The sequence below is a fragment of the Coffea arabica genome, chromosome 8e (assembly GCF_036785885.1).
Source record: "Coffea arabica cultivar ET-39 chromosome 8e, Coffea Arabica ET-39 HiFi, whole genome shotgun sequence".
Taxonomy (NCBI): Eukaryota; Viridiplantae; Streptophyta; class Magnoliopsida; order Gentianales; family Rubiaceae; genus Coffea; species Coffea arabica.
Genome location: NC_092324.1, coordinates 45,367,679 through 45,381,913, shown reverse-complemented (window position 1 = coordinate 45,381,913; position 14,235 = coordinate 45,367,679). Strand labels below are relative to the sequence as shown.

The following is a 14,235-nucleotide window of genomic DNA, read 5'->3' as shown; positions in this document are numbered from 1 at the left end:
TAAGTGGGAGGAGAAGTCACGAACTGACACCTCTCAGTTGCATTCTCTCTGTCTCTTGTACCAACCAATTCATTTCCCCTCCTTATTTTTATTCACTTCAATCTATAGTTACTATAAATTTTAAAATTTTTAATATAAATTTGATAATTAGGAATTAATTGTCTGAGTTAATAAAATTTAGATTTATATCAAAGGTATATTGTTATACATCTTACATTGTAAGAATTATAAAAAACTAGATTGACGGGCAAAAGTTGACTAATTTTATTTTATATCCTTAAATTTGCACCCTAAATTTTAATTTTAGACAGTTTGCGCTCTAAACTCTTAATTTTGGATACCTTACACCTTAAACTATCAAGTTTGTCCAATTTAAATCCAATCAATGACTACGTTCGCAAACTCAATGAATTAAAGGATGGTGAAAATTAATAGTAATGTACCATTTTATTTGAACCGTAATCCTTTAACTTTTTTGACCACTTTTAGTACATTATCGTTGATCTATAATGTCTCAATTACTAATATTGTTACCAAAATTAGCGAAATAAAAGATGGTATAAATTAATGACAATGTGTTGTTTTATTTTTGTTATAATAACTTAGCACCTTTTGACTACTTTTGGCACATTGTTATTGATTTATTGGATCCTCTATGCCGTTAATTTTACTAAAGTTATCATTGATTGGGTTTAAATAGGACAAATTTGAGAGTTTAGGATGCAAAGTATCTAACATTAAGAGTTTAGAATGTAAAGTGTCTAAAATTAAAGTTTAGGATGGCAAAATGCAAAAGTGATACAAATTTGGAGGTACAAAGTGTGAGTTTGTCCAACAAAAGTTCAACCGGAGAAGCTCAAATTTCAACTTGTATGTAGTCTCTTTTCGTCCTGTTTTCTAACCCAAAAAAAAAAAGAAGAAAAATCTAAAAAACACTCCTAAAAATGTCATAGAAAATGTTCTTACAAACAATTATTTATTTATAATTTCAAAATTGTATAAAAATACCCTAAAGAACATCCGTCCAAACGGATTCTAAATCAATGTGCAATCGTCTTCTTGTATTCTACTAATGATAAACAACAAGCTTTATGAGATGTCCACGAAGCACAAGTGAGAAATCAAAATGAAAACGATGTTGAGAAGGCTACAATTCCCGTTTAGTAGCTAATCAAAAGGGTTAGTTCCACTTTAGATCCGTTCATATTTGATGCTGTGGAAAAGGGTTGATTCCGCTTTAGCATGTGTTTTTCTTGGATGCTGTGGAAGAGTGAAAATAAATCACAAAAACAACTAGATGTAGTGGAGCAATAATATGTGAGCATGGAGGCTTAGATATACAGTATATGATAAAATGTGGGCATTAACAAGAAGTTAAATTGGTTAAGTAATGAAGTGCAAAGGGCTAATGGAATGCGTTTGTGCGTTTAAATTTTGATTTAATATACTAAACAGTGATCACAAGACACCAATCCGAAAAATCCTTTCAGTTTTAGCATTTGGATTATTGACTAATCCCACCTATATTTCTAGCTCGGTTAAAGCTATATGTTTGTATTAATTCTTCAATCTCTAACTTGGTTCAATCGAATCAATGCCAAAAGCTAACGAAAGAACCATCTGACTTGCATGTTACCTATCACTTTAGACCCTAGCTAATTTGTATTTCCTTGTTGCGATGGAGTGAAATTTTGGGACAAGATCTGCATGCATTTGAGTATAAAATGGACTGCACGAAATATAGGCTCTATTTAGATTACTAGTGTTTCAAAAATTAGTTTTTATTAGTTATTTTTTGGGGTATTTTTGAAAAATTTTGTTGTAGCAGAGTTTTTAGATTATATTTAGGGATATTTTCAGAAAATATTTTGGGATATTTAAGAGTAGAAAAGTTTCTAGAATATATTTTGAGATATTTTTTAAAATTTTAAAAAATTTTAAACTAATTTTTAGATTATCTTTTAAAATACTTTTTAAAAATTTTTATTGTATTTGAAAAACTAGTTTTTGAAAAACACTTCCATCCAAACACTGATATAGTTTTTCTGTCTGATATTCATTGGCCTATATTGAGTGGTTAACAGTTTTGTTGTGTTTCTGCCTACTTTGAGGATAGGATCGATCTGTAATCAATCTAGCATACTTTTAAGTACGTACCTGCAGGATTATTCTTGTAGGAAGATTGAAAATGCAAACTTTCGTGAAATGAAGTGCAAAAAATGGTATTACTAGTTTCAGTGTCACCAAAATTCTCTTCTTAATGTAGACTAATAAATTCATTAATGACTTAATCTGCATAAGAAGCAAATTTATGGTTATGCAATGCTTTAGAACAAAAGCCAGCTATGTAACTACAAGTTACCCCTATATCTGCAGCAGGGAAACAAAAAAAAAAAAAAAGCTTTGGCTAAACCCCCAAGCTATATAATTGGTCCCCAATTGCCCTGCACTCCAGCTATCCGCAAGTCCAGAAATTTTGTCATATTATTAATTGCATTTGGCAACTTCTGTTCCTTGCTAACCAACCAAAAGTGCTAAATTATGATGGTGAGCTGAGAGATCCATGTGTAGCCTGTAACATTTGGTTCTTGATTGCAGCCCACTTGATCAATAATGCAAGTAGCACTGAATAATACCTAATTGAATCCCACGTAAGTCTGAGAAAGGGCGTACAAGAAAGTGGTGATCCTTAGTTATCTGAGCACAAAAACACAAACTAGAGAACCTAGGAATTGAAACTCCTTCTGTGCAATTCAAGGGAAGAGAAGGGAACATCAGAAGCATCATAAAGAAGCTCTTCCACTGCAGATTTTGTGGTAAAACATACCGATTTTAGCAACAGTTATAAAATTGGGCATGATTGAAGAAGAAATGGCATGCATGAGATACTGAACTTCCGTAGCAGATCTAAGTCGTTGCCACAACATTAATTTCACCTTGCACCGACGGTAACCTAGAAATTTTGTGCTTGGGGATTACTACCCTCTCTATCTTGGGGAAGATGGAGAATTTTGTACTAATTCATTAGCAACAAAAGTGAAAATCATTATTTAGCTGAGCACTGTTCTTAGTTTATCTCTTGGTGGGTATAATTTGCATGCAGGTATTGAAATTAATTAAACTCACCAATATTATCTGTGGATTCTATCATTTTCTTCACGAATAATATATAATGTATAATTCATGTCACATTTAGTTTAAGTAGCAAGTACTTATTTTTTCTCTTAACGCGATATAGAAGGAAATAGATTATAGTCCTTAGCAAGGTGTATTTCAATTTTTTTTTTCAATTACCGTTGCTTATTGTAGTTATGTATTCTCACAAATTATCTTAATCTACACCCTTGACCTTTAAGAAAGTACTGCTTAACCACAATTCCAACTCTGACACTTAATCTTTTTTCCTGCATTTTCAGTTAAAGGTCCTTTTAGTAAGTCAGTGCAAAGAACTTGCATTTATGAAATTTAAGCATCTAATTAGTTCCCTTCACTACTAGGTATATATCCAAATTTAGTTCTAGTTAAGCAGGCTATATAAAATAAAATACTCCACTTGTCCCAGATAGTCTTGCTTTTCATTTTCATTCGTTTCAAATTATAGTCGACTTTTTAATTGAAAACTTTAAACTTCTCTAAAATGTCCTTATTTAATGTATTTTGTTATCAGTGAATATAACCTACCTTATTCATTAATTGCTTTGATTCATGCCTTGAATGATGCAATTTTTGATCAATATTATTGTTGCAATTAATGTAAAGGTATAATGTTTAGTTGTACTACTAATATTAATACAAGGATATTTTAGAAAAATAGTAGGTTAGATTTATTCTTCCAATGAAGTTAAATAATTTTTTTTAAATTGGGTGAAAAAAATCAAGAAATCAAGGCTATCAAAATGGGATAGAGAGAGTATCAATCTAGGACAAATTTAGAGGGTGAAACAATGGAAAACTGGATAATATAGTATATATCTTTAAAATTTTCAAGTAACAAGATTACTGGTAAATATTAAGGAAGGTGGTGGAACAATATCTAATAGTAGCATTTCTAAGACTAATCCATCAATCAAGGATAAAATTAGAGGGCGAAACAATGGAAAAAAACTGGAAAGAATATATCTTCAGAATCAGGATAAAATCTTTGAAGTGTTTAGGAAAGAAAATTACAGGTAGATATTAAGGAAGGTTCAAACTCGTATTATAGGATACTAATGAAATGTAGCTATTCCTTAATTCCTCAAAATCCCACCAAAAACCCAGAATGAACAACATGATGATGAAGAAGACGACGACCCAAGGTCGGAAAAAGATCGAAATCAAGATGATAGACGACTTGAGCAACAGGCAAGTAACCTTCTCCAAACGGAGAGCCGGTCTTTTGAAGAAAGCTAGTGAACTTTGCATCTTAACCGGCGCAGAAGTTGCAATTGGTTCATTCTTTGGGCAAGGGTGTATTTGCATTTGGCCACCCCAACATTGATGCTGTTATTAACAAGTATACCACTGCATCAGCATCATCATCATGTGTTGCTGATCCGAACACCTCATTGGTTGCTGAGATACAAGAACACAACCAACACTATGCCAAAGTTTCTGAAGAATTGGAGATTGAGAGAAAAAGAAAGGAAACCATTGAAGGGTCGAAGGTAGAGAATAATGGGAGTTTTTGGTGGGATGAACCAATTGATAATATGGGGTTGGAGGAGCTTCAACAATATAAAGCTTCATTGGAAGAGTTGAAGAAAAAGGTGTTGATTAGAGCCGATGACATTGATGCTGTTGAACGGTAATATCAATCCTGGTATGAATGCAGTTGGTTGTGATGATATGTTCTTCAATCAGACGACTGAAAACTGCAACAACTCTATCGCTTCTTCTGGTTCTGATGACTTCAAAAATTTGCAAGATTGAAGATTTATGGTTGGCAGAGTCATGAGGTTTCTATAAGTTTAATACAATATCATGCACGGGCTTCAGGAATTTCTGATTCTTGAGTAGTTTTTAATAGCTTTATAGCTGTTTCATGCATCTGATGACCGACTATTACGTATTGTTTCAACTCATGACTGACCTATATATAAGTAGTTTATGTAGGAGATTTCATGGATTTGAAGAATATTATACATTACTGTTAAACATAGATTGTATTTGGGTTGAATGAGTCGCTTGATGATCATTCAAAGCACATCATTCCAAAAAAAAAAAAAAAAAAAACACACCATCCAAACAGATTATAGATGGACAAAATTTTCGTCTAGACTTACAGTCGTAACTCATAACTGTTGTTTTGACCTGTTGTTAAAGTGCATGAAATCGGAAGTTTGTCATTAATTAATTAGTTTCGCATAATTGTTTTGGATTCAATAATATTCCATGGGACTATAATTAAGTTGGATTACATAAGACAGATGTGCTGTCATATCATTGTAGAACTCTCGTGAATTCGAAAATTTTATTGTGGAGATTTTAAAGCCCATTTGGGATCGATGTACTTCTAAGTAATTGTCGAGTTTTTTATGTGACGTTTCATTAATGGATTATTCTGTTAGCTATTTTGGTATAAGATTAATTTTTTTGATGAAAGCCTAAAAGTGAAGCTTATGGATTTCAAGAATCACTCCATCACATATCAGTTACCGCAAGTCCACTATATTCTTTCGTTGAGACTGAAAGTCATGCATGCATATATGGGAGTCAAAGACGAAATAAGCGACTCGATATTCAAGTTGATTTGATTAGTGTAAAATTAAAATTTATAGGTAAAAACTTCAAACTTCTCGAGGTCAATTCGATCAAAACTCATTTGAATTTAGTTCGGTAAACAAACAAGTCAAATTTAAAATTAATTTCAAGCTCGTTAAAATTATTAAACAAGTTTGAGCACTAAGATATTTGACTTGATGAGATTCATTTACGTCTCTATGCACATACGACATTATATTAAAAGCATACATGAGATATTGGTTGGATAAGAGAGAAATAGAAGGGAAAAAAAAGAAAAGAAAAGAAAAGGACATTGTCACTACAATATCAGATCTGCAAGTTAGACATTGATTTGTTTTACGTAAAGAAACTAATTAGTATAAAATCATATGAGAAACAAATCCGAGAATGGCTATATGAATCTGGAAGAATAAACATCTTAATGAATCAAGTTCTTTATGATGGCAAAATCTAATACCCCGTTCAGCCAATGCAGAATTAAGCTACTTCTTGTAGAATTTTCATGAGGAAAAGAATACAAAAATTCCCCATCAAGGCGCCAAACCATTGCCCTCGAGCAAGCTAGTGGTAAACATTCCATTTCGTTCTCGCCCTCCGCAATTTGTTCGATGAACCTGCTAACCTGCAATATATGCAAAACTACTTATACATCCTTGACTAGATAAAACATACAACAAATAAATGAATTGCATTTCGTACTTCCCTCTTCTCTTCTAAATCATGTGTTTTTTCTCCTCTATTCTTTTCTTCTCTTCACTAATTGGATAAACTAATTAAATATACATTGAGTCATTGACAATAAATATACAAATAGAGTTGAATAGATGTAACATATGCAAAATATAATATTCAAATTGAAATTGTGATTAGCTGTGATGCATCCAATCCCACTTAAAGAATATTTTTTTGGTGTATATAGATTTTATCCTTACTAATTACTACATTTTTTTGGGACAAGGGGCAGGAACCGTTCCTGACGGTTTTAGTCATTTTCAACAGCGCGTAACTTTGGTTGCACACGGCGTAACTTTGTTTGCACAATATGTAATTTTAGTACAAAATTTTATGGGCCCCACACACGTTGTGAAAATCCATGTACAACTAGTGATCTGGACCGCACTTTTTTTTTTTGCCAAAATCTGGCCGTGAATAGAATGACCGCTCTGCCCCTCTTCCATTTTTTTGGGTGGAGGGAATGCAATCATGTGGCAAACTCAATCAAATCATGCTGATTAACATTATAAAGAAAAAGGAAAGAAACAACTCACCGGGAATGGTGCTTCTTTGACTGAATCAAGCAGCCTGATTGGTTGAAGTGGGCGGCGATGCCATCTCTTTGGATCCCAAAGTAAGGTACTATTGAAGGCAAACCCTGATAATCCTGAGCGGAATTTTTGAAACTTATTTGACCTTTCATTCAAATGCCATCCCATAACCTGAGAGCCATTACAAATTGGACCCTCCATAACAGCATGCGTATTTTTTCCCACTAGTTCAGCTACTATCCACGTACCAAACCGCCTGCATATGCAAGAGTTAACAATCAAGAAAAACTATCAATTGAGAGGAAACCCCCCCCCCCCCCCCTCCCACACCCACATACACACAAAAAGAAAAGAAAAGACTGGTATTTCTAAAGAAAAACTGGTAAACCCTTGAACATTTAGTTCCTACTTTTTAAATTTTTGTAAGCTAACTATTAGAACACAGAACCATATAAAAGCTACAAGTGAAAAGAGTGTAATCATCCAAAAACAAATCTAATGCAGAAGGTCCGTATTATGTCTGTAACAAGTTGGCTAGTTTCAGTGGTACCCACTAAGTTCAGAAAAAGTATGATGGATGACCAGTCATCAAAAGAAGAAAAAAAAAAGTTGTACAATGGGAGCCCGAAAACAAAAATTGAAAGAAAAATGATCATTTGAAAATTATGTATGCAGCTTGTGCAATAAAACTTATAACCATGTTGACTTGTAAATCATTCGCGCAAGTGATTGAGACAAGTCAGAGCCACATATTAAATTATTGTTAAGTTTTCTGGGAAAGAAAGAGGTAAATGGACAAAAAAAAATTAATTTAGGAGAAAAGAATAAATTAAAGAAAAAAAAGAACCACAAGTTAAATGGCAAAAGCTGTTGAAGAACAAGGACAATTATAAAAAGTAGAGGACCTGATATGTCTCATTTGGTCAAAGAGATCAGTGGTGTACATGTTGTCATCATCAGCAAAATAAATGATACCATCAAGCTGGTGTGTCTCAATGTGAGAAAGACCTACATTTCTGAGGAGCATGCCACTATCATTTGTGCCAGTTAAAGTCTCTTTGCATATTAGATGCCTATGCATAACACCAGAATTCCTTAAAATTTCAGCTGTTTCAGCAGATTGAGATGTCATCTCCACAACTATCCACAACAAAGGAGGCGGAATCAATCCCAATGTTTGGGCCAAACGATTTAAATAATAAGCTTGAAATGGCCTAGAATATATTGGGGTCACAATAATCAAAAGCTTATTGAATGTGATGTTTATATCTTCATAAAGTGTTTTATCAGTTAGATGATCACCAACAGGAAATCCGTCTTGTCGTTCATCAGTAGCGTCTTCTGATTTGGGTTTATCGTTATCATTTATTTCGACTCTTTCGACTGCAGATGCCAAATTTTTTGGATCATCATGTTGATAAAACCGAATCGTATTGACTCGTTGAAGCATCTCCAAGGAGAAAGGCTGATGTTTGGCCAAAAGATTCATGGAAAAAGTTGGTGAAGCAAATGGTGTAATCTCAATAAGTATGCCAATAAGGAAACATACCAAGAAATGGAGAAGAGCCCTTCTCCAACTGTTCCCCTTTGATTTGAACCTTTCTAAGGGTCGAGAAGATCTTTTAGGGAATAAGCCAAGAATGAGTGTTTGAAGTTTGTACAGTGCATAGTCTAATGAACTGAAAGAACGTAGAAATAAACCACCTGTTGGCAGGTGATCTGAGTTCAGCGATGGTGATTTAGGTAATGAAGATGCTACTGCATATTCTTCCTCATCTGCTGAACTTCCATGTTGAGGCACCACTGACAATGATCTCCTGAAAGATGCCATCACAATAATCCAGCAAAGTTCTTATAACTTCAAATGCACATCACGACTAACATTTGATTTAGCTGAAGTTGTAGAAAAGATATCTCACAGCAAAATCGAGAGGCACATGAAATGGAGGGTAACCTAGGGGTATGAGTACGTATATTTATAACTTCAAAGTAGGTTAAGAGTTAAGACTAATGATTAAAATGAGATCTTCAATGTCTAATTTTAGTTATTTCCAATTGTGACTCAAATGTTACGCGCAAACCTCGTTTTTCTTGTTTAAACTGTTGAACACGTTACGATTTCTGAGCAAAACAATAAATGTACAAAAAATATCTGTTTCCCTTTAGTGCATTAATATATTGTTATCTAAGTATGTTTAATTATAAGTAAATATCGTAGAGGATCCTAGTGATATTGGAGGATAAAAAATTGCCACAATTCCAAATTCATTAGACTGTTTATTCTTCCAATGCACATGTACAAACAATCAGATCTCATGTAATACATGTTACTAATTAGGCAACTAAAAAATTACTGCCCTTTCTTGTGATGCTTAGAAAGGGAAGGGAAATGGGAATGTTGGGAAGCCTGATGTGAAGTTATGATTTAACCTTTTCTCTTTCCAAAAGACAAAGAAACCATGACAATTTTAGAACACCTTAGATCACTCATCTTGAACTTCTTTCTGTGAGGATCCATCAAGTGCATTACTTCATCTCACCAGATTCAGTCCAAATTACTAAGCAAGTACTCATACGACAGTTCATGACAATTTGACTCACCCTTGATAAAGTTGACAATAAGAATCTTGGTATGTTAATTGGACACTCGAAAATGATACAGTAAATTGATAAGTTTTTACTCATTATCACATCAACCATGATAGTTATATTAAATTGTTCAATGAGACCTTACTTTTCCATTGATTTGGAAATTTACGATCTAAATTACAAATCCTATGCATGGTTTAGAAAATGTGATGGTTGCAGTACTTTTAGTAGGATTCAAGGCAAAAATTGGAGTAGAAAGAAGGAAATGACAACCATTGATCTTAAATCCAATATTTTGACCCAAAAATGTTTTGCAAGTTTGTTAGTGAGGTACTGAGGTACATGCAAAATGCAATTAGATTCTCATAAATTTGACAAACCAAGTCGAAAGAATATGCAAATAGAGGAACCCAAGAGTAATTCTTTCATACCATAACATTCCTCAAATGTGTGTGATCAATAATGTAGGTACGTCTTCAGAAGGAGACAGGGAAGGCTGGTATGAATCTGTCCTCAGTCCCCACATCCAAGTTGATAGATAGATACACTGTCATTTCAACCAAGTGATCAAAGATGAAATGGATTGATCCAAAGAATCATACTTTCACAGTTCAAATCTCCCAAACTTCACTAAAATGTCAGTAACTATGACCCTCCTCACGACCCCAAAGCACTAAACTACTCTCTGAAACCAACAACTCAGATAAGTAGATTCACTCCCACGGCTCACGCACTGTCACACTCACAAAACACACAGTAAAAGCAACATAAATCTGAGTTTTAGGATTATCAGCTTGTTTATTTATTTATTTTTTATGATGATGTTATGAAGTCTCTTTTGCTGCACAAATTGCACTACTGTTGAAGTGTTTTTGTGCATTATATTGCCACAATGAAATCTCAACACCCCAAGCTAAAAACTGCGCCGCGTCCACTTTTTTCTTGCGGGTTTTTTCGCAACTGTACTCAAACAGTGCTCAGTCCGACGACCACCACTCCTCCAGCACTCCCTTTCCCAGCCACCTCTGATCAGCCACCGCCAAAACCAACATCACCACCACCACCACCTCCTCCTCCTCCTCCGCCTCTCCCTCCTCCACCTTCTTCCTCTCATCCACCACATGCACCGACCAAACCCGATTCGGAATCATCCTCATCTTCCTCAAACACCTCCCAGAGCTTCACCCAATGGAGGTTCCCGCTGACTAACTCCCCCATCTCTCACCATCTTATCCACCCGTATCAGCAAACTCAAGAAAAGCCGAAGCTTTCGGAGCCCACCCCACCAAGAAAAGCGCCTGATTCTCTGCCGCCGCCGCCACTATCCGCTACCAAGTTGGAAGAAACTTTTCACGTTGCGGAGCTTCGTTTCAGCTCTGGATCCGACGAAGACAAGCTCGGCGCGCTACACTTGCTGGAAAAGTCACTCGTTCCAAACCCACGCGCAGTCGCGGACGGTGGAGATGCGGTGGCATGCCCGGCTACGGTGATGAAATGGGTGGTGAGCTGCCTAAAAGAAAGGGTCATGGCTAAGTCGGCCAGTAAAGTTTTATTGGCGCTATGTTTGGTCGAAGGTGACAGACATGCAGCAGTCGAAGCCGGGGCAGTTGGTGTTGTGGTGGACGCAATGGCGGATTTGGAGGGTGCGGTGGCAGAAAGGTCGTTGGCAGCATTGGAGTTGCTCTGCACGGTGGCCGAAGGGGCGGCAGGGCTGAGGTCTCACGCGCTTGCAGTGCCGATGATGGTGGAGGTGATGGGGAGGATGGAGGGGAGAGGTAAAGAGTATGCCATTAGTGTCCTGGCGGTGATTTTTGGTGGCTGTACTGATGGGGCGGTGGTGGCGCCTCCTGAGGAGGTGGCGCGTGCGGTAATGTTAGCTCTTCAAGGTGACTGTAGTGCTAGGGGCAGGAGAAAAGCGGCCCAACTTCTGAAGATTCTGCAGGAGGAAAATGGACGGTTGGATTTGACTCAAGACGGGTGATCAACGGTCCTAAAGAGTAGTAATCTTACGGCTTTAAGGTCATCTGTCAAATTTGGTCAAAATGGTCCCATTGACCTGCCTGACTTGCTTCTCTCTTTTTTATGGGGTTAGGGTTTTAAGGGTTTTGATATATCTGTATTAGTGTAGAGGGTATGTATTATGCACTATGAGTTTTTATTTTCCTTTTTTTTTTGTGGGTTAGGAAAATGTAATGAGTCTATGATATTGGGGTAATATGGTAGTCGTAATAATCCTTGGGGTTAACCACAAAAAAAAAAAAAGGTGGAGAATTGTATTGATCCATATGTAGATTGGAACACTGGATAAAAAATAAAATAAAATTTCAGCTCATTGTTATCTGTTAATTTAGCACAGTTTTAATTGTTGCTTGGTCTTTTAATTCATATTTGAGGCTGCATATACATTGGTATAATACTATGCAATAATCTAAGTTTGGTATAGCATACTTAAAGTAAAAGCAATAAGACCTAAAGGGATTGTTTGACTAATTTACGAGAGTCCAAAAAGTAAGTAATCCTGAGTTCGAAACCTCTTATATAAATCCTGATCACACTAAAAGTTAAAACTACCTGTTTTTTTTTTTTTTTCCTTAAAAGCTATTCTTTTCTGCATGAGGTATCCAAAACTTTAGCATTAAGAATATTCACCCTATACCTTTTGGTAACTTGGTGCAATTTTTTCAAAACTCATGCAGTAAACTTATATTTGAACTCTTAAGAGTTGAACATGTGAATGTAAATTGTCCTATATCAAAATCTATTGGGTCTTAGAACACTGTTATCTCTACCATAATAGGGTGATATATGTTTTTTTATGATGCATATTCCGACTAAAAATTTCATAGAAGAATTCTGTCGCAACGGATCTTCTATTTCATTTCTTGTGCCATTTTCTATTACGCTTTTTATTATATTGATTTTTTCCTTTATAAACGAAATATTTTATTTCTTTTTTTGTTTCTAAAGATCCAATAACTACTAATTAAGTAATACACAAAATTTAACAAACTCAAAAAATCAAAATGCATAAAAATGAAATTTTTTATGAATTTTCTGTATTATTTTTAAATTTTCTTTTTTTTTTTTGAAATTGCCGTATTTTTTTTACCCAATTAATAGTTAGTGGATCTTTAGAAAATAAAAAAGAACTAAAATATGACATTTATGAAGCAAAAATAGCAATATAATAAAGAGTGGGACAGAGAACGGCATAAAAGATGGGACAGAAGATCCATTATGGAATTCTATTAACATTAACCACAATGTTATATTTGAACACTTCATATTGACAAACAAATCCGGATTTGAAGTCCCTTGTAATCACTTGCAAAACACACGCAAAAAAAATTATTTCTCATTTCCAAAATAATCAAATGTTGCGAATCAATTAGCATTAAACCATATCCAAAAGTGCTCCAATGTGTAAATTCTTTCCTAGACTAGAAAACTAGCTACTAATTTTTTTTTCTTTTTTGGTCTTGCGATGGTATAAAAAGATGAATGAGTTTAATTTAAGGTGAAAAAAAAACCACATGTGATTAAGCGAATATACAAGAAATATTCTCGTAGTTTCAAAACGTACAATCCAACACCTTGTGGTTTGATTATTTCTCCTTGAGTTAACTACACGAAGCTTTTTCCGTAAGGGGTGGAATAGGTATATCAATTGAAAATTAATTATAAAAAAACTATTTTCATATACAACTATTTGCAAAACAAGCCCGTGTGCTTAAACACACGTTAATTTTGAAGATTTCCGTTGCCTTTTCAATTTAGTTCCAATTACGAGATGCCAAATTGTATGTTTTGAAACTACGAAAACTTTTCTGTATATTTGCTTAACCACAAATGGCTTTTTTTTTTTTTGTTATTTACTCTCTAATTTATTAATTTATCGAATGGATGAGTAATAATTTGGATGGCAAATTCACGTGCAGTGGGGCTGATATGCATTATTGATGCTTGAATATGCAAGGGCTTTAATATGTCAGAAACAGGGAAAAAGTGTCTTCTGAGCAAGATTTGTCTGATTTTAGCAAAATCAAGCGGAAAAAAGTTTTCTTTTTTGGTACTACAGAAAAATCATGTCCAACCACTACAGAGAAATATAATAAAGAAAAAAGAAAAATGAATCCCAAGCTAGAATTACTAATATTTATACACGGAACAATAGCCCAAGCTAGTAGTGAGTCGGCCTGATCCAACTTACAAGAAGGTTGGGCTTGAAAAATGAGCAGGCATTTAGACAGTGACAATTGGTGAAGGGGTATTTGGATCTTTCGCAAGGTTCTAGTGGGTGAAGGTAATTATTGTTTTTAAACTTTTGGCTTGCATTCTGAGTTTCAATTATTGATGGTATTACGAGGAAAAAGGGATTAGATGGCTGCATGCAATTGATTGGAAAAAAGGCAACGCCCCATTTCCCTTGTTGTATACGCAAATTGAAAATGTATTGATGTACTTATGTGACATTTAGTAGTTTGTAATTAGGCTGTCTCTGTCACCTCCTCTTAATTTAATATTGCAGAATGTTATGCTCTGATTTATCTCTTTTCTTTGCTTTTTCTACTTGATTTGCCATTCATTTCTTTAGAGAAAGGTTCCGTTATCTCCTGTATTTTGATGGCAAATGTCTCTTAGGATATGGTGTGTCAGT

General features: G+C 34.8%; 2 protein-coding genes and 1 pseudogene across 2 annotated transcripts; 2 read left to right on the top strand and 1 right to left on the bottom strand.

The window, feature by feature from the left end:
• The first annotated feature begins 4,261 nt into the window (after positions 1-4,261).
• LOC113704886 (agamous-like MADS-box protein AGL62) lies at positions 4,262-4,911 on the top strand (annotated as a pseudogene).
• A 1,149-nt stretch (positions 4,912-6,060) lies between these two features.
• Positions 6,061-8,820, bottom strand: LOC113704885 (probable beta-1,4-xylosyltransferase IRX9H). Its single transcript, XM_027226754.2, has 3 exons — positions 7,895-8,820; positions 6,993-7,245; positions 6,061-6,346 (listed from the first exon to the last, which is right to left on the bottom strand). Exons 1-3 carry the CDS (start codon positions 8,818-8,820, stop codon positions 6,143-6,145), a joined length of 1,383 nt encoding a protein of 460 aa, XP_027082555.1. The 3' UTR covers positions 6,061-6,142.
• A 1,313-nt stretch (positions 8,821-10,133) lies between these two features.
• On the top strand, positions 10,134-11,920 carry LOC113703271 (U-box domain-containing protein 26). Its single transcript, XM_027224578.2, has one exon. It carries the CDS (start codon positions 10,471-10,473, stop codon positions 11,557-11,559), a length of 1,089 nt encoding a protein of 362 aa, XP_027080379.1. The 5' UTR covers positions 10,134-10,470; the 3' UTR covers positions 11,560-11,920.
• The last annotated feature ends 2,315 nt before the right edge of the window (positions 11,921-14,235 follow it).

Coding starts and splice junctions, on each gene's coding strand:
- LOC113703271 (XM_027224578.2), top strand. CDS start 10,471: ATGAAATCTCAACACCCCAAGCTAAAAACTGCGCCGCGTCCACTTTTT.
- LOC113704885 (XM_027226754.2), bottom strand. CDS start 8,820: ATGGCATCTTTCAGGAGATCATTGTCAGTGGTGCCTCAACATGGAAGT. Junction 7,246..7,894: donor GACCAAATGAGACATATCAG/GTCCTCTACTTT, acceptor TTGCATATGCAG/GCGGTTTGGTACGTGGATAG. Junction 6,347..6,992: donor TCAAAGAAGCACCATTCCCG/GTGAGTTGTTTC, acceptor CATATATTGCAG/GTTAGCAGGTTCATCGAACA.